Source organism: Typopeltis vanoorti, chromosome 12 (genome assembly GCF_054136105.1).
Source record: "Typopeltis vanoorti isolate ZY-2024b chromosome 12, IOZ_Tvanoo_1.0, whole genome shotgun sequence".
Lineage (NCBI taxonomy): Eukaryota > Metazoa > Arthropoda > Arachnida > Uropygi > Thelyphonidae > Typopeltis > Typopeltis vanoorti.
Genome location: NC_143560.1, coordinates 92,555,897 through 92,580,823, shown reverse-complemented (window position 1 = coordinate 92,580,823; position 24,927 = coordinate 92,555,897). Strand labels below are relative to the sequence as shown.

At 36.9% G+C, this 24,927-nt stretch overlaps 1 protein-coding gene across 1 annotated transcript in view; it reads right to left on the bottom strand.

The window, feature by feature from the left end:
• LOC150101006 (venom factor-like) overlaps positions 1-24,927 on the bottom strand; it is a 697,967-nt gene that overhangs the window by 392,486 nt on the left and 280,554 nt on the right. The window contains exon 18 of the mRNA XM_090401101.1: positions 13,718-13,895. Within this exon, the coding sequence (XP_090257227.1) occupies positions 13,718-13,895 (178 nt within the window). The remainder of the gene's footprint in view (positions 1-13,717; positions 13,896-24,927) is intronic.

Here is a 24,927-nt window from a genome sequence, read left to right as displayed (position 1 = left end):
AATAGCAAATAAATATTATTTATTATTTTTGACAACTGCAATGTATAAATATATGTATAAATGTATAAATATATATTTGCAAAGTAATAAATATTAAAATATAATAAATATTATAATTTTTTATATTTAATGGAAATATTATAACATTTCCATTAAATCAAAAGACTCATAGTAGTAGTTAATCTCATATCCTCACTATTAAATATAACACTCATCAAAGGTCTTAAATTCATTCAATGAAGTTGGTGATGGACTGTTACCAGATTAACATGGAGTGTTTCACACAGCAGAGGGAGACAAGGGTAAAATGAAACACCATTCCAGGGAGCTGTAAGGAGAGAGTGAGAAAAAGCAGCAAGGAGCAGGTTTTTTGTACAGAGAGTGACTGGTAAGCAGAATGCATTGCCTGAAAGTATTGTGAGGGCAGAAAATGTGAATGGATTTAAGGCACAGCTCGATGGTTTTTTTGCATGAGTGTGTGTGGACCTCTGACAATGAGTCTATAGAGGTCTGATGTTAATAATATCAACTTCTTTTTTGATGCACTTAATTCACACAGCTTTCTACATGCATTAAATCAACTTTTTAAAATCAAGCGTGCCATAACTTAACTCACGTAAATAAGTATCCATTTTTCATTCATATTCAAGTTTTTGGAACAGAAACCTATCTAGAAACCTATTATTTACATCATAATTTAAATAAATAATTTACAAGCTAAAATTAATTATTTACATCTTAAAAATTAATTATTTTTCTAGCTTAAGCCAGCATTATCAGAGACAATTTAACAAAACACACTCAATATAGACAAACTAAAACGACCTGAATAACAAGGAGAGTCGCATGTGAAGGGCAACAGTGGCACTCTTTGTAGTGATTCCGGTTATTAATGTTGATGAATAGAAAGGGCAGCGCACATGACTGTCCTTGTTGTTCAGGTCATTTTAGTTTGTGTCTTCACTGAGTATGTAGCATTAAATTGACTCTGATAATGCTAGCTTAAGCTAGAGAAATGTCATGATAACTAATATTTAAGGAATAGACAGCATATACTAGGAATATAAATTAAATAAACTTTAATATATACTTTCCGATATTTCGGCGAACGTCACGTTGCCATCTTTTTGGGAACTTACTACAAAGACACGTGCACACAAGTACTAATAACAGCAAATGAGACTAAAGCTAGGAAGCTAACGTTTTCCTAAAGTCCTGATGGTGCCCCCTGGCGGGCTATATTGGTAGTTCTTGTCCTTTGGGCTGAAGTTCTTCTGATAAAAGTTTCCCAAATTTGGGGCAGTCTCATGCATCCAAATTTGTTGAGGTTTGGCATGTTCCTAAGGGCCGAGGCTGATTCCATGAATAGTCTTTCATACTTGAACTTGCTGCGGTGTATTACTGTGGCTTTCTTCCATCTTATTCTGTGGTGAGTATCCAGAGCGTGGTCTGCAAGCCCAGAGTGGCTGTACTGGTGAAATCGGATGTAATCCTTGTGTTCTGAGATTCTGATATTTGCTATCCTGCCTGTTTGGCCAAAGTAGGACAATTTACAGCTGCAAGGGACCTGGTATACACCAGGTAGGTCTAGGGGAAGTGGTTGGTCTTTAGTGGAGTGGATAAGGGATGCCAGTTTTCTATTTGGTCTGTAATAAGTGGTCAAGTCATGTTTTTTTAAGATTTTATTGATTTTTTCCGAGGTGCCTCGGATGTAGGGAATGGTGATGGATTTAGAGTAATCTTTTTTGTGAAGGGGAGGGGGTGGTGGGTTGTGGATAACTGGGTTAAGTATTTTTTGGATTTTTTGGAGGGGGTAGCCATTGGCTGAGAAAGTGTCACGGATGTGATTTAGTTCAGTGGTTAGGGCTTGATCATTAGAACATATTATTTTTGCCCTGTTGAATAATGTCTTAATAACTCCATATTGTTGTGAGGGGGGGGGGGGTGATGGGATTGTTGGTGAATGTATCTGCCTGTATGGGTGGGTTTTCTATAAACTGAGAAAACCAAGGTTCCATCAGGTTGGCGGGTGACTAGTGTGTCTAGGAAGGGGAGGTTATTGTTTTCCTCTTTTTCCAGGGTGAACTTGATTCTAGGGTGTTGGTTGTTTAAGTGTGTGTTAGGAAGGAGAGGAGTGAATCCGGGCCATGTGGCCAAATAGCGAAAACATCATCAACGTAGCGAAGCCATATGGTAGGTTTTTGTGGGGCTGAGTTTAAGGCTTTCTCTTCAAACGTCTCCATGAAGAAGTTGGCCAAGGATGGGGAAAGTGGTGAACCCATGGCTGTCCCCTCTATCTGTTTGTAGAATTTTTCCTGCCAAACGAAATAGCCTGAGTTCATTATAAACTGAAATAGGGCTGAGATATCGGGAGGAAATTTGGCTTGGATTAGCTCCTCTAAGGTTTCTTTAAGGGAGACATTCGTGAATAGGGAGGAGACATCAAAACTGACCATTATGTCATTATGTTGTAGTGTAAGGTTTTCTATACTGGCTTTGAAGTGGGCTGAGTTTTTTATGTGTGATGGAGTATTGCCAGTATAGTGTGAGAGTGCTTTGGCTAAATGCTTGGCTAGTTTGTAAGTGGGGGAATCAATGCCATCCACTATGGGACGTAATGGCACATTTTCTTTGTGTATTTTCAATCTTAAAGACTAAACAGGTAAGCTCAAGGCTTTATTATTAGATCATTCCACTTACCTCCCTATTGATTACAATCCCACCATCTCACAAATTAGAAAACTCCATAGGCTCCTTAAGAAGGTCACTTCTTAGCCTGTGGAGATTACCAACAGACTAAAACCCTATAACTCTAGACCCCCCCCGCATATATGGGCTCCCAAAAATACACAAAGAAAATGTGCCATTACGTCCCATAGTGGATGGCATTGATTCCCCCACTTACAAACTAGCCAAGCATTTAGCCAAAGCGCTCTCACACTATACTGGCAATACTCCATCACACATAAAAAACTCAGCCCACTTCAAAGCCAGTATAGAAAACCTTACACTACAACATAATGACATAATGGTCAGTTTTGATGTCTCCTCCCTATTCACGAATGTCCCCCTCAAAGAAACTTTAGAGTTAATCCAAGCCAAATTTCCTCCCGATATCTCAGCCCTATTTCAGTTTACAATGAACTCAGGCTATTTCGTTTGGCAGGAAAAATTCTACAAACAGATAGAGGGGACAGCCATGGGTTCACCACTTTCCCCACCCTTGGCCAACTTCTTCATGGAGACGTTTGAAGAGAAAGCCTTAAACTCAGCCCCACAAAAACCTACCATATGGCTTCGCTACGTTGATGATGTTTTTGCTATTTGGCCACATGGCCCGGATTCACTCCTCTCCTTCCTAACACACTTAAACAACCAACACCCTAGAATCAAGTTCACCCTGGAAAAAGAGGAAAACAATAACCTCCCCTTCCTAGACACACTAGTCACCTGCCAACCTGATGGAACCTTGGTTTTCTCAGTTTATAGAAAACCCACCCATACAGGCAGATACATTCACCAACAATCCCATCACCCCCCCCCCTCACAACAATATGGAGTTATTAAGACATTATTCAACAGGGCAAAAATAATATGTTCTAATGATCAAGCCCTAACCACTGAACTAAATCACATCCATGACACTTTCTCAGCCAATGGCTACCCCCTCCAAAAAATCCAAAAAATACTTAACCCAGTTATCCACAACCCACCACCCCCTCCCCTTCACAAAAAAGATTACTCTAAATCCATCACCATTCCCTACATCCGAGGCACCTCGGAAAAAATCAATAAAATCTTAAAAAAACATGACTTGACCACTTGTTACAGACCACATAGAAAACTGGCATCCCTTATCTGCTCCACTAAAGACCAACCACTTCCCCTAGATGTACATGGTGTATACCAGGTCCCTTGCAGCTGTAAATTGTCCTACTTTGGCCAAACAGGCAGGACAGCAAGGATTACATCCGATTTCACCAGTGCAGCCACTCTGGGCTTGCAGACCACGCTCTGGATACTCGCCACAGAATAAGATGGAAGAAAGCCACAGTAATACACCGCAGCAAGTTCAAGTATGAAAGACTATTCATGGAATCAGCCTCGGCCCTTAGGAACATGCCAAACCTCAACAAATTTGGATGCATGAGACTGCCCCAAATTTGGGAAACTTTTATCAGAAGAACTTCAGCCCAAAGGACAAGAACTACCAATATAGCCCGCCAGGGGGCACCATCAGGACTTTAGGAAAACGTTAGCTTCCTAGCTTCAGTCTCATTTGCTGTTATTAGTACTTGTGTGCACGTGTCTTTGTAGTAAGTTCCCAAGAAGATGGCAACGTGACGTTCGCCGAAATATCGGAAAGTATATATTAAAGTTTATTTAATTTATATTCCTAGTATATGCTGTCTATTCCTTAAATATTAGTTATCATGTTTAACCAGCGTATAAGCCCCTCAACAAGAATAAAGAAATGTCAGCTATAAATAATTAATTTAGCTAGTAAATTGTTTATTTACATTCCAATGTCTACATAGTTTTCTGTCCCAGAAACTTCGACATGAATGATAGCAACAGCTATGGAAATTTAAACATGGAAAAGTATCCATTTTTCTCCAGTGATGGATTTTCAAGCAGTAGATGATGTTATGTCATCCCAATGGCTTAACAGGCCTTTAAGGCCCACAGCCTTCCAAGCATGCTTGGATTTCGTAACCGAAATACGAGGATAGAAAGGTCACTCCTATGCCTCAAGGTATTCTTGGCTGTATCCCTGTGTGTTCACGGGTCTGGTTTGCCTGCTTGCGGGATGAAAAACACCAGATAAACTGGCGGAAAAAACCCTACTGCCCGCGCCCAAGACCGGCTAACCTGGCTATGGCTGAGGAAGATCCTTCAGCTCCTCACGTCTCTGACGGGGATCGAACCTAGGACACTCCTTCCCCAGGCATATGGTTGCGAAGCACAAAGCCACTAGGCTAACCGCGTGGACGATGATGTTATGTGCAGCTGGAAAATTAAGTAATGTAGAAATTATCATGTACACCCCCCCCCTACCATCACCACCACCACCACTGAGGGTACATATCAGAAATTTGATAATGATGGTGAACTGTGTGTAATGAAGTAGGAGAGTACCATCTGGCGACGAGTTCTTGGACTTACAGGTGCGATGTAATAATAATAATAAAATAAACTCCTATTTACAACTCGGTATTGCTCTCATGTCCCAGAAATTCCTTCTATTCAGTTCTATTACCTATATTTCTTTGGTTTATCCTTATATTTTAGTAATACATAGCCATCCTGATGTTAGTCACTTGCCTCTATAGTTTTCTTACTATCTTTCACTCAAAACCTAGGTCATATCAGCAATCTATATGGCCTAGATATCTAATAAGTTGTCAGCTATCTTTACTGAGGTATCTTTCGTGAGGTAATCTTTATCCATCAATACTCAAATAAAGACAGTTAAAAAAGTATTATAAAAAAATTTGCAATCCAAAACAGTTATAGTGAAAGTTTTATCTGGAGTTTTACACAGAACAAAACATGACAGTGTTTTAAATTTTGAGAAACATCTGGTGGGATGGTATTGCAGAGAAGCATAAGAAGAGAGAGTGGTGTGAGGAACTAGAAAGAGAATGAAAGAGTGAAAGAGGAAGTTTAAGAAAAAAGTTCTGCATGGAGACTTCATGATAAGAGTGCATGAGAAGAGTATGACAAAATTGCAATTCCCTATGGTAAGGTTGGTAGGATACAGAGAGGGAAAGTGAAATAGATGATTATATTGGCAGGTACAAGTAATCTGACAAGTGTAGTAAGCTAGAAGATGTGAAACAGTTGAGAAGGAGGGACATATTTCAAATGAATCAATGTGAAGGCGGTGCAGTAGTCATGTGGAGTTTATGGAAGTATGGAGAAAGTTTGATGGAGGGAAGGACATACATAGAGAATAACTGAATGGATTTGGAATTAGTTGTCTTCAGAGGGTTTCTTCAGTCAGAGTGAAGGAGTGCAAAGTGAGGGAAACTAGAAAATTTATGAAAGGATATAGGTGAGTTTGTATACAGTATCATTTCATCACTCACATCAGTGATGTGAGTGATGAAATGATACTGTAGCGCTTAAATGTTGGAATTGAGTGGAATAGACAACATAGGGTATGAGGGAGGTTGGAAGCCAAAGGGGTCACTGCAGTTTATCAATACTAATGAAGCATCCAGAAAAAACAGGAGAGGAATTTCTGGCACTGATTAGTTTAATGTGGACAAAGGTTATAGGCATCATTGAGACTTTGTTGATAGGGGGATGATACTATCCTAGGGAATAGAATATAATGCATATAGTATTTTCAGAGAGGATATCAAGAACAAGATAGGTGGAGGAGTTTTGTTAAATAGCAGAATTGAAGCCAGAAAGATTAGGAATTCAAAAGGAAGACAGGAGGAATGGAGGGAATTTGAGACTATCTAGTGTGAGACAGAGATCAACAGAGTAAAATAGCTGGTTGCTGCCCTAGGCCAGGGGAAATAAATGAGAGTGTGGATTGACATGCATTGGCAAATAAATTACTTAAGGTGAGTGGTTATTATGGGTGGAGTTCACTTAACACAAAGATTGGAAAAACGAATGGCCACAGTAAGTGAAAGAAGTTGAAAAACCCTCATAAAGTCTATGCAATTTAGAGAGGATTTCAAACCCTGCTATTTCCAACAAAAGGAGAACATTGATAGTAAATGAGCTAAAAGTTCATAGTCCTAATAGTTCTGAGTTGACAAAAGCAAACAGAGTTACTTAGTGAGCATTGTGCAATGGTGTACCATGCAGATGAAGATAACGCAGTATCAAATGTGACATTCCATTCACTGATGTAAGAATAGAGGAGAATGAAATAAAGGTGCTTAAGATATTGCAGAACCTTAATGCAAATATGGCTGCAAGATGAGATCAGATACCAACCAATGCATTACAAGAATGTGTAAGAGAAATGACAGCTCCTACACCTCCGAATCAAAAAATTAGAATAATCAAAGAAAATGTGTTGAATGATTTGCAATTCTAATTTATTGCATAGAAAATAATTATTACCAAATATGAATTGGAAAAATCTAAATCTACATACCTTGTAGATTATACGAGGATGGTCTGAAAGGTTCTAGGCCTCGACCATAGATGGCAACATTTTGTAAGATTTTTTTTTCTAAGTTGGTACATCTGTCATAAGCATCCATGTGAAAATGCAAGTCATTCTATGAGTTAGTTTGTTTTATACAGCTGTCGGAAGCAAAAGTGTTGTCTGTATCCCATGAAATGGATAAAATTGAGTATCGTTCAGTTATAAAATTCTTTGTGAAAGAAGGTTTAATGTCAAAAGAAATTCATTTGAAGTTCATAAAAGTTTATGGGCACTCTTCTCCTTCATTTTCAACAATTACGAAATGGGCTGCTGAGTCTAAATGTGACTGTACCAGCCTTGAAGATGATCCATGTGAAGGACGTCCAAAACGATTTCTGGTGTAACAACACCAGAAATCATTGATCAGGTGCACGATATGGTATTGGATGACCGGCGAGTCAAAGTGCATGAAATTGCTGAGACTATAGCCATTTCAAAAAAAGATGTAGGATATATTTTGCATGAAGAATTGCAAATGAAAAAGCTTTGTGCAAGATGGGTGCCAAGCTTGCTCACAGTAGATCAAAAATGCACTCACACGAAAATCTCTCAACAGTGCTTCGAGCGTTTTAACAAGAATAAAACTGATTTTGTGCATCGATTTATTACTATGAATGAGACTTGGATTCACTATTACACACCAGAATCCAAACAGCAGTCAAAACAGTGGACAGAAGCCAGTTGTTCAGCATCAAAGAAGACAAAGTCGGTTCCATCAGCAGGAAAGGTCATGGTATCAGTGTTTTGGGATGCTGGAGGCATTTTCTTTATTAATTATCTTAAAAAGGGTAAAACAATAACCTGCGAATGTTATTCGAATCTTTTAACGAGGTTAGATGAAAAAATTTGTGAGAAAAGGCCCGGTTTGCAGAAGAAAAAATTTATCTTTCATCAGGACAATGCACCTGCCCATAAAGGTATTTTTGGCAATGGGAAAATTAAGGGATCTGCACTATGAATTGTTGGAACATCCACCCTATTCCCCAGATTTGGCTCCCTCTGACTTCTATCTCTTCTTAAAACTCTTCCTTGGTGGTCAGCATTTTTCTTCGAATCAAGAGGTGATTGTAGCTGTAGAGGGGTATTTTACAGATCTTACTGAGAACCACTACAGCGACGGGATAATGGCTATGGAGCATTGCTGGAATAAATGTATTAGTCTTAAGGGAGATTATGTTGAAAAATAAAAATAATTTTTAAATTATAAATTCATTTTTTCATTGTTAGGTCGAGAACTTTTCAGACCACTCTAGTATAGCTGAGTTATTTAAAGATCATTTAAATAACTCAGGCATTTAACAATAAAAGCAGGCATTACATTATTCCTATAGAGATAAGGAGTGGTTAAGTGTTAAAAGTAAATGAAGGAATGTATTTCAAATACTGGGTATGCTAGATGTTAGTAAGGCAGTGGGACTAGATGGAATTTTGCCACGTGCTTTAAAGGAAATGTGTTATGGAACTAACCGTGCCATTAATCTGATTTTTAATGAAAGTTTTTCAATGGGTCAAGTTCCTGGAGAGTGCCTTTGGATGAAGGTAGTGCTAAAATAGAAATATCAAACTATAGGCCAATTTGTATTTCTCCTGTTGTTGTTAAGATTTGGGAGAAATTGGCAAGAACTCGTATACAGAATTGGGCAGATGAGAGCAAATCTGTGCTTCCCTGTATATTATTTATGCAGGCCAGCACAGATTTGATAATGGGCTGCTCTTATTTTAGTATTCTGGTTACCTTTTACAACAAACAAGAGCAGTGATGAGGGTAAGGCATAGACTGTAGGTTTTTTTTTTGTTTTTTGGGGGGAGGTGGGGGGATTTTGCAAAGGCATTTGACAGGATACTACAGGACAACTTGGTTTTTAAGTTGACATATGGATTTAGATATCAGGTTAGTGGATCAGTAACTGGCTTTGTGATAGCTAACAGAGAACTGTATGCAGGGGAAGCAGTATCACGGAGTAGGAAGGTTACAAGTGGAGTTCACAGGATTAAGTATTGGGACCATTACTTCATTTAACTTCCAGTATTGAGATCAAATGTTTCAAACATAAAAAAAGGTTTATTAAAATAAACAATATAACTCAACAAGTTGCATAAAACATCAACTAATGTATATTAACTAATGTATAAGACTTGGACCAATGCTAGTTTTTGTTGTCACGTGTGGCAGCAAAAACTAGCATGTTTGTATACCAAACTTAGTATAGGATTTAATCTTGGTTTCTTTTTACATTGTGTAGGGCACAGCATTTCTGAGGCTTCTTTAGATATTCTTATAAAAAAGTTATGATCATTACATGGCATTTCTGTTTCTTGCCTACTTGGCAGCATGTATTTGATATTCCATGAATCTGTAAGAGTATTTTAAACATTCAGGATATGATTGAGATATCATCATCATCATCGTCATCAAATTCCTGCCATGTACCCTCAAGAGGTGTAGAGGATATGATAGTACTACATGAAAAACCTACATCATTACTAACTTTCTATCTACAATTTTCCTCCAAAGCAGTCTGTTACTTGTTAAGACTCCAACATTATCAGATCTTATATGTCTATCGTCTAAGGCACTTTTTACCATATCAATCCACCTATATCTTGGTCTTCCTCTGGGTCATTTTGCTGCCAACCTGGCAGAGAACACTTGTTTTCCTAATCTTTCCTCACTCATTCTGTTTAAGTGACCACACCACCTGAGATTAGCTCTGCTAACGCATTCCTGGATGCTGACAATGTCAAATTCTTTCCTAATATCCTCGTTTTTAATATGATATTGCCATATTAAAAACCATCTGTTCACACATGGTTTGAAACAGAGGTGTGAACAGATGATGCCATCAGTTCACACCGCTAATCTTTCTCAGGACTCTCATATCTGTGGTCTCTAGTCTTTGGTCAAGTGTTTTACTTCTGACTCAGCTTTCAGATCCATAAGTTAACACTGGTTTGAACACTGTCTTGTATACAGCTAATTTAGTGTTCTGACTAATTTCTCTCTTATTCCATATGAATTTATTCAATTGACTTCCTACCATACCAGCTTTGTTGATTCTGTTGTCTATTTCCATATTTAATTTACCATCTCCACTAAAAATCATGCCTGAGTAGCCAAAATGTTTTACTTGTTCCACAGGTTCTCCGTCACAACACAGTTGACATTTTCAATGATTCTGCCTATTTTCATTGTCTTTGTCTTTTTCCTGCTGACCTTCATACCATATTTATTACAACAGTTATTCAATTTAGTCAGAGAATCTTGCAGACTTGTAATGGATTTATTTAGAAGTATAACATCGTCCGCATAAAGCAAAGAGCTAACATTAACATCTCCAATTTTGATATCAGGTTTAATACCACTTTCCTTCATAATGTGATACATATAGATAATGAATAACAGAGGGGATAATGTACATTCTTGTCTCACACCAGATTTAACATTAAACCATTTTCCTGTACTTCCATCAATTCTAACTGCTGACTTACAACACAAATAAAGACTAAGTATTGCTTAGTCTTTATTTGTGTTGTAAAAACTAAATATTGCTTGATATAATGCCCCATTGACACCATAACTGCAGCATATTGAATATGCTTTTCTCTTGGCACCTTGTTATATGCCTTTTCCAGATTGACAAAACCTAAATACAGATCTTTGTTATATTCCCAAGATTTCTCAACTATTTGTCGTAAAGTGAAGATCTGATCCTGACAGCCTCTATTTGGCCTGAATCCAGCTTGTTCTTCACCAAGCTTTTCTTCCACAATTCTTCTCAACCGTTTCTCAAGTATACTTGAATAAATCTTACCAGGAACACTCAGCAGGGAAATACCTCTGTAATTCTCACATTCAGTTTTATTTCCCTTTTTATATATGGGTACTATGAGAGCTCTACTCCAATCATTGAGAATTCATCCCTCTGTCCAGGCCTTCTGAACTATGCAGTGCAGCCACTGTAAGACTTTCATACCTCCATACTTCAGCATTTCTGGTCGAATATCATTTACTCCTGCTGCCTTTCCACAATTCAAGCCTTTGATGGCTTTTTCTACTTCAAGTATGAATATGTATTCCTGACTGTATGCCTAGTGAGTGTTTTTTACCACTGTGCTATCACTGCTTGTTTCATTTAACAATTTTTTGAAGTAATTACTCCATACTTCAAGGAATATCTTTTTCTCCTGTTTTCATGTCACCTTTATCATCTCTAATTCCTTATATAGCACTCTTTCCTCCATTTCTAAGCTTCTTCAACAACCTCCAGAATATTTTTTAGTGTTTAGCTTTCTTGCATTTGTCTCTGTATTCTCTAAAAACACAAGCTGACTTATTTGGCAGGAACTTTTGATATGCTTTCTTCTTTTCCTTCACTGCCTCTTTAACTTCCTATGTCCACAATGAAGTTCTGATTTTTCTATTCTCACAGACAACGTCACTACATGCCTCTCTGGCTGAATCAATCAGGGTTTTCTTCAAGGCTTGCCACTGAATCTCCAAGGTTTGGTTCCTGTTCACAAACTCTTTCATTTTTTCTTCAATAATCTTTGTGTATTTTATTCTACAGTTCACATCTGAGATATTTAAGCTGTTAAAAGGTTGGAAGGTTCACTAGATTGACACTATAAAGATGTTTTATATGGTAGAACAAGAGAAGAGAGGGTGATAGCTTTTATGCTGTCTTGCATTGACCTCCTATGATCAGTCTTGTAATTCCATGGAGATTAGGAAAATAATAAGAATGTATGAACACCATAGCAGTACTAATATCAAAACAAAACTATTCAATGTGAAAAGGGGAGTGATACAGGGTTGCCCATTATCATGCCTACTTTTTTAGACTTCTTCATAGATAATCTTATTAATAATACAATATAAGAAAGGAATACTGGTAAGAAGAAGACATAATACTGATACAAAATATGGAGATGGCATAATCATAATTACAGATAATATATCTAAAGTAAAAGTTTTAATTAGTTAGGTTCATTGATCACATCTAATATAAATGATGCTACAAATAATTAAATACAGAATCTCAATAGGATGGACAACAATGACTAAATTAAAAAATATATGGAAATATGATAATATTTCCAACCACTTGAAACTATAGCTCAATGATTCACAATTCATTATTCTATATTTCACAGAAAGAGATGTGGAAAATTAGAAAAAATGCTGAAATGAAAGGATCATGATCCAAAAAACATGATTAGAGACATTACAAAACAAACTCCATAAGCCAGAAGATGAGAGATCTTGCAAAAGTCAGAAAATGACAAATCACCATTTATGAGGAACTCAATCTGTCCAAGGACAGAAGAGATAAGAAGAAGAAGAGGAAAAATGTATTACTTTTATATGTTCAGTTGCAGTTGTCTTCAGCATGCGGTGCACAAGCCTAAGGTTCTACCACGAAAATTTATCTCCACAGTAAATTAATAAATTAATAAGTACCTCTAATATAAACTGTTATTTGGTTATATAATTTCTTTTCTCATTCTTTTATGACTGAATTATTTCAGTAAATATGCATATTGAAATAATGGGTGGTTACTTATCACAATGGCTTATCTCACTAATCAACCACTCCCAAGTAAAATTATCAGGTGCTTCCTGTTGTCAGTGGGTTAATGCTCCTGTTATATTTATACTTTATATGTCCTAAATTTTAAAAAAAATTAAAATACTTTTGAAATTTAAAAAAAAAAAAAAAGGAAAAAAGAAATTAAGTTGATGCAATGCTCATAAAATAAAAGAACATTCTAGAATTAAGGAAAATATGTAGTCATCCTCAAATCTTGGAAAGGCATGACAAGCCTTTCCAAGATATGAGCATAAAGAAACAGAATTTTGTTTTCATATAGAAAACAAGCACTGACTCATGGATGATGAGTCAGTGCTTGTAAGGGTAAAAACATAGACATTGAACGTGCAGACCCATACTTTTTACTGTGGAGGCATTCGGAACTGAAAATCCTACGGAATAGGTTGGTTACTCCTTATTCCAGGAGTGTCTTATGACTGTAGCCATGTGTGTTCATGGGGCCAGTCTGCCTGTTCTGGGGGATGAAAAACCAGAGTTTCCAGGTGAAAAAGTCCCCTACTTCAATATGAGAATGGGTAACTCATCTTTGAAAGAGACTTTCTCATTGGTTACAATATGTTATACTTGACAATAAATTATATTCTTATTTTAATCCTTTTTGCATTACAGGCAATATAATGTATATATTAAGGCAACTGATGTGAAGTCAACAACTTCTGTATACAGGTAGACAAGCTGTGAAGTTCCTTCACGTTTATGCTTATATTGAGTATAGAAAAAAAAAAAAGGAATACAGTTTCTGTCAAGTATAACATATAGGATAGGTGCAGATTTATTTTGAAAATAAAATAACAATAATCATTTTTGAATATTTAGCTGATTTTGATCATCTTTCTCATAGTGCTAACAAAAAAAATAATTACTTTCAAGATCATTTACGGATACACCTTTTGATTAAAAAAAACCTCAAATCATTCTTACTTACCCAATGATTACCTCATCAAATATCCAGGTTTCTCTGAAGTCCTTTCGTTCCAAGGTTTTCTTCTCCTTCAAGTCTTCTTCATCACTTTTGACAAAATCCAAAAAGTCTGGACCAACATCAGCAATTCGATAGCGAGAATCTACTGTTGGGCTTCCAGCTGGCAGTATTCCTGCTAAACCTGCATGCAAGAAAGAATATGCTTTTAATTACATGAAACAGTATTTTTAGCAAGAAGTAACAAGTGATATGGTATCTATAATTAATGTTAATTTTTTTTTTTTTTATCGGTATCAACTGATAATCTAAAAATGATTACATGTTGAAGCCATTTGGAAGGGGGGGGGGCTTATCATACCACTCCTTAAACTTCCTCACTTTCTGCATTCTCATCACCCACTCAGGCAAAACATTCCATGAATCTGTCACTCTCTCTCTCTCTCTCACACACACACACACACACACTCACCTTGTTCACCTTCCAGGGGATGGCCCAATGTCCTTGTCATTCATTCCCCTTGTTCTACTATTAAAAAATCTTTCTAGATGCCGCCTTACAATACCTCCCAACATCATATGTCTCACGAGATCAAGAACAGTGCCTGACAAGTGTGTGATGAAATCAAGTTTCCAAACTGACAATGTTAGCAAGGCAAAACATTGTCAGTTTTGCAGAAAGGCAAAGTGAAAGTTGATTGCTCTGGCAGAAGAATGATTTGAATAAAGACAAGCATGGTGAGGAAGGACAAGAAATCATTACTGAACATAGCAAAAAGTGAAAGTAAAGTTGCCATGGTATGACAGAGATGAGTTGAAAAGGAGACCATGATTGCAAATGAATCAATGTGTAAATTGTGCAGGAGGAATGTTTGTGAATGTGAGGAGTGAGTTTGATGGATGAAAAAATTGATACAAGGCAGATAAATTGCACATGAATATATTTGGTGTTTGGTACCTGGAAAAAAGGGGTATTGAATGAAGCAAGATAGGTGCAAAATCAGGGAAACTAGAATTTTTTTGGGAGGGGGGGGGGGTGAGACATCATTTAGGTACCAATGAGGCAAGTCAGTGAAAATAAACAAAAATGCTGGAGACAGTATATCACAAGCAATAAATTAGCAGTTATATACCACAATAATTAATACCACAAGCATTTAATTAATAGTTTTAAAGGAACATGTGCACTGGACATGTTAAAGTAAGTTTCATGGCTTACACATGTAACAAAAATTATACAGAATTTATTCAAAAACTTCACTATAACATAAATGTAACATTGGATGAAATACACTATGCTGACAAAAGTATTTGCACACCTAGTTGTGGTCAAAAAAAAAAAGTGCATTTTAATTACATTTCTAGTATCAAGTAGGACCACCTTTGGCCTTAATGACAGCAACTACCCTTCGGGGCATGCTTTCAACCAATTTCTGATATGTCACAAGAGGAATATTCTTCCATTCCTCGCACAAAGCTATCCACATTGCTGATGATGGTAGCTGCTATGGTATGGAGTGAGTTTGGCATTCTAATTCATCTCAAAGATGTTCAATGGGATTGAGGTATAGACTCTGAGCTGACCAGTCCAATACTTCAGTGCTGCTTACCAGTCTTGGACATGCAGTGTAATATGGCATGGAGCACTGTCATGCTGAAACATGCAAGAGTCAATGCTGAAGTACTTCCACAGCATCGGAAGCATGAAGTTATCCATAAGATGTCATGATTCTGGGCATGTCCACCAATGAACCAAGTCCCATCCAAATGAAACACCCCCAAAGGCTCCACCTTTGCAAGGAGTGCCCTGGTGTTGTATCACCTTACCCCAGTCCTGAAGATACTTTCAGGCGCAAACTTTGTTTGCTCACACTTGGATAAAGGATTAAACTAAATTTATTATACTCTAACCAAGTAAAAAATAAACTTTCAACCCCCATACCATTACTAAGCCTCCACCAAACTTGACAGTTGGAATGATGAAGTTCTGCCAGAACTGTTTTCCCCCCAGTAATCTCCAGATCCAAACATGACCAAAGTGAAACATTTGGAAACATGATTTATTGCTCCACAGAACGCTTTTTCAATCATCTACAGTCCAGGGGGGGGGGGGGGTCATGCATGGCCTGTTCGTAGCAACTTTGCCATGTTAACCTAAGGCATGCAACTCACTGTGGACAGCTATGGTGCTGACATATGGCCATGCAGCATTTTCCAGGTTGACTGCAAGGTCTGCCACTGATGACGTGTGGGATGCTCAAACATTCAAAGACAGTGCTTGTCGATCTCATTCCATGAGTGTCGGTGGCTTTCCAGGGTGTTTTCCAGCTGTGATAGTACCATTAACTTTATCTACAAATGACATAAGCAAACAGTGGATTTTGGTATACTGAGATGGGTAGCAATGTCATGGAGAAAAAGATCACTGATGTGATACCCAACTACCATCCCACATTGCAAGCCTGTCAGTTCAACTGAATGTGGCATCTTGACATCAAGTACAGTGCAAAACACACAGCAAATCCAATATTTTATTACCAGATTTATGCAGACACTCCCTGAGTATTTGTATGTGATAGGATCCTAAATTTGCATAGCATATAAGGTGTCCAAATACTTTTGTCAACATAGTATACATCAGTTTTTTATTAAATTCTATATAATTTTTGTTACATGTGTAAGCTGTGAACCATACTTTAGCATTCAATTAAATAAAGGAGGTACTGGACTGAGATAGCAAATTACCAAAAAATCATCATCTCATAAGCATGGTTCAAAGTATTGGAGAAGTTGGTTAAGGGAAAAATTCAGGAATGAGATACTATACAGGGGGCAGCATAATTTTGTAAAGGGTAGCTATGCCCTGTCACTTTTCACTTTTTATAATGAAGTGAACAGCTGAGTTGGATAAAGGTAATAGCTATACGCTGAACTTTGCAAAGGCGTTTAACAAGATTCCACATGGAATACTCTCACATAAATTGCAACAAATTGGGAAGATATGAAGCTTGTGATGTAGTCAAGAGAATACTGGACACCCATCAGAGAGCAGTCTGTGGAAGAACAGATTATTCCAGGAAAAGGCCTGTGACTAACAGCATGCCATATGGCTCTGTACTTGGGCCAAAGTAATTTAAATTGTACATTGATAACACAGGAAATGATCTGAAAGGAAATACTCAGTTGTTTGCATATTATGTAAAATTGGGTAGAGCAATAGTTAATTAAAATTATACAGAGATCTAAATAAAATGGCAGTATGGGTAAAGGAGAATGGCTATCAAACAACAAATACATAATAAACATAGTAATAAACTTCAGATATTTCATACTGAAATTTCATACAATACAGATATTTCATACTGAAAATAACAGTACATTATCAGTGAAGTGTGAAGTCCTTGTACATTGGTCTAACCTTAATCAGAACAACTGTCTCTCATTCCCAGTATGGAGAAGTCACATCTAACAAGTGGTATCAGTGAAACTTATTATATAATCCAGGAATGAGCTGTTATGTTTGTATATGAATGCTAAAAATATCAGAAACAAGGAAAATGAAATGGTTGCATTGATTGGCATATGTAAGACATGGGTGGATGAGGATGACATCCTGATAGGAATATACATGAAGTGTATGATGTATTGTGTGACGACAGAAAAGGAAAAAAAGGGAGGAGGAGTACTATTGATGATAGAAAAAGAGTTATGTCCATACAAGGCAAAGATAGAAGGGGGAAATAGTGCTAATGGTTTGAGGCAGTATGGTGTGAGATAGAGGTGAATAGAACAAAATACCTTGTTAGCTGCTGCTATAGACCTATTAATGTAGAGGGTGGTGACCAGGAAATGTAGAAGCAAATTAGCCAAGCAAATGGGAAAATGGTGATCATTATGGGTGATTTTAATTATGGCAATACAGATTGGAATGACAAAATAGCAACTTTAATATAATAAGTGACCACAAACTAGTAAGGGCAAAAGTATGGATCAACAAAAATGGGGACAGAATAAGCTCATAAGAAAAAAGTCCAATTTAGTGAATCTACAAAACCTCTACCACAATAAAAACTGTTATAGAGAATCACTCAAAAATGAACTAAAAAAGTTAAACACAGCTACTACCATTGATGATGCTAATGAAATCTTAACAAAATCTATCTTGAATTGTGCACTAGAAATAGGAGGTGTAAAAAGGTACCAAAGAGAGGAAAAACTACGACAGGAAATCTTAGATCTGATGAAGAAAAGAAGAGATATGAAAAGAGATTTGAATGACATCAATAAAACAGAATATGCGGAAATTTGTAAAACTATACGTAAAAGGATGAAACATGAAATTAGATCGTATAATTCTAGAAAAATTAAAGAAACAATAGAAAACAATAGTAATATGAGGGCCCTAAGACGAACATTATCAGTTGGAACAAAGGAAATAGCTGCTGTAAGAGGAAAAAAATGGTGAACTTATAAAAAATAGAGATGCAATAATCAAAAGAATTCCGGAATTTTATACTGAACTGTATGAAGACAAAGACCGAGACATCCAAAAATCATCTATGGATAACTTGAGTGAGGAAGAACACGATACCCCTGTGATCTTACAAAGAGAAGTGGAAATGGCAGTGTGGGAAATGAAGAATGGAAAGGCCCCAGGAGAAGATGGAATTATGGTAGATTTCTTAAAACTGGGAGGAAGCTCTGTCATCAAACAGCTGACTAAACTCTTTAATAAATGCCTAAAACAGAGGAAAAATTCTAAAAAATTGGAACAATTCACTTCTAATATTAATTTTTAAAAAGGGCAATAAGGAAGAAATTAAAAACTACAGACCTATAAGCCTACTCCCCACCATATATAAAGTCTTCACAAAAATTATAAATAATAGAATAAAATCTAAACTAGAGGGAATGCAATCCTGTGAACAAGCTGGATTTAGAAAGAATTACACAGAATTAGAAATAATGAATAAGACAGCTCATTGAAAAATCAATTGAATACAATAAACCCTTACATAGACTACGAAAAAGCACTGGATTCAGTTAAAACATCTGCAACACTAAAAGTACTTGAAACCAAGGGAACTGAGAAACCATATATTGAAACACTAAAACATATTTACAATAATGCAACTTCTGTAATTAAATTATATAAAAACAGTGAAAAGTTCCAACTAAAAAAAGGCATCCAGCAAGGTGTCATCTTGCTGGATGCAAGGTGTTAGATTATTTACAGCTGCATTAGAGAAAATCTTTAGAAGTCTTGATTGGGAAACAAAAGGAATAAACATAAATGGAAAAAGGCTGCATCATCTGAAATTTACAGATAATGTTGTCCTAATAGCAGATAATCTTGAAGATCTGGAAGAAAGGCTAAATCAGCTAAATGAAATCTCCAGAGTAATTGGATTAAAAATAAATAGAGAAAAAACAAAAATAATGATGAATGTATACATAAACCATACAACTGTCAAAGTTGAAAACCATGAAATAGAACAAGTTACTTCATATGTATATTTGGGCAAATTGTTATCCTTTGAAGATTGCCAAAGAAAAGAGATTGAATGAAGAATTCACCTTGGATGGATGGCTTATGGGAAAATGAGAGACATATTCAGAAGTGACATCCCTATGAGTCTAAAAAGGAAAGCTTTCGACCAGTGTGCATACTTCCTGTCCTAACATACGGAGGAGAAACACGGACTTTAACAGAAGCCCTAAACAAAAAGCTGAGAACAACACAACATCGCATGGAGAGAAGTACGCTAAAAATAACATTAAGAGATAGGAAGACAAATACCTGGATAAGATCTCAAACAGGTGTCATGGATATTGTAAAATACATTAAACAGGCTAAGTGGAGATGGGCTGGCCATATTGCCAGATGTAGTGACGGGAGATGGACTAGAAAAACAACAGAGTGGAGACCAATGGATGGAGCAAGACAAAGAGGAAGACCGAGAAGAAGGCGGAGGGATGAACTGGAACAAATTGCACGAATGAGATGGGTGGGAGAGGCAGAAAACCAAGTGGTCTGGAAAATCATGAGGGAGACCTTCGTCCAGCAGTGGACAGAACCAAAAGGTTGAAGAAGAAGAAGACTGGGATGATAAAATAGTAACTGGAAGTAAAGAAAATGAGTTTCTTGAGTTTTTGAGCAACAACAGTGGGAGCCAGACCCAGAAGTGATACCAAGGTTGAAGTAATGCAGAAGTCATATTTCCATATACAAATAGTCAAAAGATGTCATACCATATTACTAAAGTACTCTAGATTAGAGACAACTGTTGAAAATTTTTCACTTGGTTATACTATAAATTAACCATACCAATAAATTATATTCTTGGTTTTATCCTTTATCCAAATGTAAGCAAATAAAGTATGCACATGAAGTAACTTCACAACTGAGCTACTTGTATATACAGGGCTAATGACTTCACATCAATTGCCTTAGTATCCCATAATGCAAAGCATTATACATGTCTGCAAGGATATGTGCATTGCATTATGGGACTGGCCACTACCCACATCCAGTCTAGCTCCCGCTGATAAGACCGCAATAAAGGTTTCAACCTTTATTGCAGTCTTTTTTGGCTTATCTTCACCCTTTGATTCAGTACAGATTTTTTTAACAGTCGACTCCGATACACACACAATTTTACTCACACATTTTGTGGCCAGAGAAATTGGAACAAGGAGACTGCCTTCTGATTATTCTTTTTTGCAGAATATAAGCACATTATGCAATATTCTTTTGCAAGTGTTACTGAAGGTTTAATACTAGAACTTGTTGACAGTTCTGAATCCATCATACAAATAAATATGAAAAAATTCAGTGCAAAAAAAGTGATAACGAAAATCAAGCTAGTACAGCAACAGACAAGAAAGCATGTGATTTTACGTGTTGGTGACGAATCGTACATCTTTATTCCTTTCTCCCATTCAACATAAATTGACTCCTCTTGGCACTCTGTAAGCTACAGTTTTCTCAACTGTGGGTAGATTGTACATAGATACAAAGTTCCTAGCAGAACCATGAATGCCTCAACTTATGAACCCCTATGTTTGGTTGAATGTGGGTGTTATAGAAGAGGCATTTATCCTACAAGATGATAATGCTCGTCCTCATTGAGCAATGCTCATGGGTCAATATCTTTAAGAAGAGACTATGATATACAGGGTGTTCGGGATAAATTTGACATATTTATAATTAATTATATTTTTCCGTAAGTTACATGTATTAACACACACTTCTCTTCATTTAAAAGTTTGGACCCTTCTTCATTCATATACAAGATGTCAGAAAGGATGGATAGCTGGAACCCACCTGAATCATGGAAGAGAATAACTTGTATCATGATGATTCGTGCCCGCCATCAAAATAAGGATATTACGACTGCTGCCCAATGCTCCCTGAATACAGTAAAAACAATCAGGCATGAACTAGAGACTTGCAATGGTGACTACGAGGATGTAGCAAGAAGAAAGATCCCTAGCAGACGATCTGATTGCGTTCGTACAGCAGAATTCCTCGCAAATCTGCAGGAACAGGTGTTGAAGAACCCTGGCATTGGAATTCGGGCTTTGTTCGTGGAGTTGCTAACTGTAGTCAAGCCCTGGATAACAAGGGTAGCCAATGGTAGGCCGTATGTATGGCAGCAGGATTCGGCCCCTTACCACACCTCTGGGAAAAGTCAAAAATGGTTGTCTGAAAATTTCTACGACTTCACCAGTCCAAATGTTTGGCCTCCAAACTCCCCAGACCTTAACCCCATGGATTATTTTGTATGGGGCGCAGTTGAAAAAGACACCAATCGCACTTCCAGTAATACAAAAGCCCAGTTAATGGATAAAATTAAAACAGTTTTTGCGGCCCTTCCCAGGGAGACTGTAGCATCAGCTTGTTCGAGGTTCCGAAGCAGAATTGAAGCTGTGATCGATGCTAATGGTGGTTATTTTGAGTAAATCTTGTTGATAGTATTGTAATTAACTCTGCCTGTAATGTTTTTTTGTCAATTCATTAAATTTAATAGATACAAAGAAGATTTTCTTTTTCCTTACGAAACTGTCAAATTTATCCCGAACACCCTGTATATGGACTGGTCAGGCAGCTCTCCTGACCTCAATCTTATTGAGCATGTCTGGGATGGTTTAGGTAGATGTGTTGCTGCTCTCAAACTCCCTTTCAAAAATCTTACCAACTGAGCACCTGGACACCATTATAAACAGTATGAAACATTGTTGTGATCGCTCTATTGCTGTGAGATTCAGCCACATTCCTTAAAGAGACACTTTTCATTTTCAATTTCATTCATTTTGACAATTTCAATTTTTTGTTTTTGATCATTGTCTTCATGTAGCAATTTCTTACTGAATTAAACTATTTATTTAGGATTTTTATGGGTGTTTCTTCCAATATATATCGTACGATGTGAAAAAACAATGTATAAGATGATAGTCTTATTGGAAAAGTCATTGGCATGTTGTCCAAATATGACAATAGTGAACTGAGAAGGAAAGCAGAGATAATGAATAGCAAGATGCCTGAGTTGTATAAGGTTATAGGAAAATTGGAAAGTTGTAATAGGAAAGTTGGAATGGTTAAAAGTTAATGGATTGTTTGAATGGGTTTTGTGTTGAGCATTTAGAAAGGCTATTGTTTTTTGAGAAGGCACAGATTCAAGAAGTTAATGTAGTAAATGACCAGAGTCAACTTCTGAAGCAGGATAGCACAACTTAATGGATTGTATGACAGGAGGAAGATGGATATGAGGTTGAAGATGAGGTTGCAGCAGCATAAGGTGATGGAATGCATAAAATTGAGGATGAGACCAATATGAATGGAAATCAGAGTCAGGATCAGGGAAAAAGGAATTGTCAAATCGAAGAGAGGTGTGATATAGCAGCTAGAATAAAGAATGTTGGTGTTGGTAAAACAGCCTCAAATACACAGAGATAGTTATGTTTGTACACAAATATAAATATCAAAACAAGAGAGCTGAGTTTGTTGCATTGATTGAGTAAGTATGCTCAGAGATAACTGGAATAAGTGAAACTTGGTTGTCTGAAGAGGATGTGATTTCGGGAACAGAAATGGAAGGATAGGAATATGAAAAGAGGAGAAGGATTGCTGAAGGATTTTTTAGATTGCAGAGGAATCGCGTCCACAAAGTGTGGAAGTTAATAGGACATGCATAGATTCTGAATCTATGTTGTGTGAAGTTGTTGTTATAGGCCAAGGAATGTAGAGAATACCAATTGTGAAATGTTTAGGCAGATTGGTTGAGCATATAAAAGAAGGTGATCCTGATGGGAGACTTTAATAACAAGAATATACAATGGGAACAAGGAGTGTGGGTTTGTTAAATTTCTGAGAGATAAATATCTTAAGCAGCATGTAACTGAAGTAACTAGAGGCTTTAATGTTTTGGATTTGGTGATAACTTCACAAGATTTGTTAATGAGGTATTAACACTGTTGCCAGTTGGCAAGAGTGGTCATGAGGTACTTGTTTCAGAAATAGAAAAAAGGAGTTAGGGAGAATTATTAGAAGTTAAGGAGAATTATAAGAAAGGGTTACTGCCAAAAATGGATATATATGGAAGTATAAAGCAGGTATTTATGGAAAACTCTGTAACCAATTAGCATCAGTACATTGGGTAGATGAGACGAGCAGAAAAGATGATGACAGTGCACAGAAATTCATAAGGCAGTATCTGACACAAGCAATGTATAACTGCATACCAAGGGTTAAGTGAGTAAATAGAGTAGGAGCGAAATGGATGAACAGTGAAATCAAGCAAGCTGTGTTGGAAAAGAAAATGCTATGGAAGAGGGACAAGACAGTTGGTGGTGATCAGATCCATGAAGAGTATGAAGTGCAGGCTAGGAAGATGACAAGCATGGTAAAGAAAAAAAGCTGCAATATGAGAGAAGATTGGCTGGTCAGGCCAAGGTTATTTCAAGGGAATTTTTCTGCTATAAAGCAAGCAAGAGAAAGAATAATGGCAGGTTGACACTAGTGGATAGCCATGGCAGCAGAGTGACAGTTGCAAAGGATATAGTGGAATTATTCAACAAGCACTTTATCAATGTATATTATACTGGTGTATACTGGTGTATCGGGTTAGATGTTAATAAGGCTGTTGGAATGGGCAACATATCACCACATATTCTTAAGGAATGTGCACAACACTAAACTATGCTCTTGACTTGGTTGTTTAATGAGTCTTGCAGTGGGTAGGGTTCCTAGGAAGTGGAAAGAAGGCAAAATAGTACCACTCCACAAGCATGGTTCTATAACAGAAGTTACCAATTACATACCAGTCTATATAACTGCAGTTGTAGTCAAGGTGTTGGAACTATTGGTAAGGAATAGAATGCAGGATTGGTTTGATGGACATAGCATTCTTTATGATGGTCAGCATGGATTTGTAAAGGGTAAATTTGTTTTAGCAATTTACTTGCATTTTATGATAAGTAACAAATGTGTCAGATAAGGAAAAATCATATAGAGTAATGTTCTTGGACTATGCAAAGGTGTTTGATAGATTATCACATGATAAGTTGGTGTAAAGCTGCATAGGATGGGAATAAATAGTATATTGGTTAGATGGATTGGAGATTGGCTCTCTGAATGATACCAGCAAGTTGTGTATGATGGAGTAGTGTCTCAAAAAAGGAGGGTAACCAGTGGCATGCTGCAGGGCTCTGTTCTTGGTCCCTGCTGTTTAACTTGTTTGTAAATGATATATCAAGTGGACTGACTGGGGATCTTCAGTTGTTTGCTGATGATGCAAAGTTAGGGAGAATTATAAGTAGCACTGCTGATATTAATTCCCTTCAGGAAGATCTGAATAAACTTTTGACTTGGACAAAAGAATGGGACTGTGATTTTAATATTAATAAGTGCAAGGTTTGGCATTTTGAAATGCAGAAATATAAGGCTGTGTACTATACTGATGGTGCCATATTGCAGGAAGTGAATAAGATTAGAGATTTGGGAGTGATGATTGACAGTAAAATGAAGTTTAGAGTGCATATTGCAAGTATTGCAAAGACTGCACATCATAGTGCCACTATGATAAGAAGTACCGTAACATAAAGTGATAAGGAAGCTGGTGTACTACTGTATAAAGCACCATTCAGACCACTCTCGGACTATTATGCTTAGATTTAGTCACCTGGTTTTCAATGTGATGTGGAAACATTGGAGA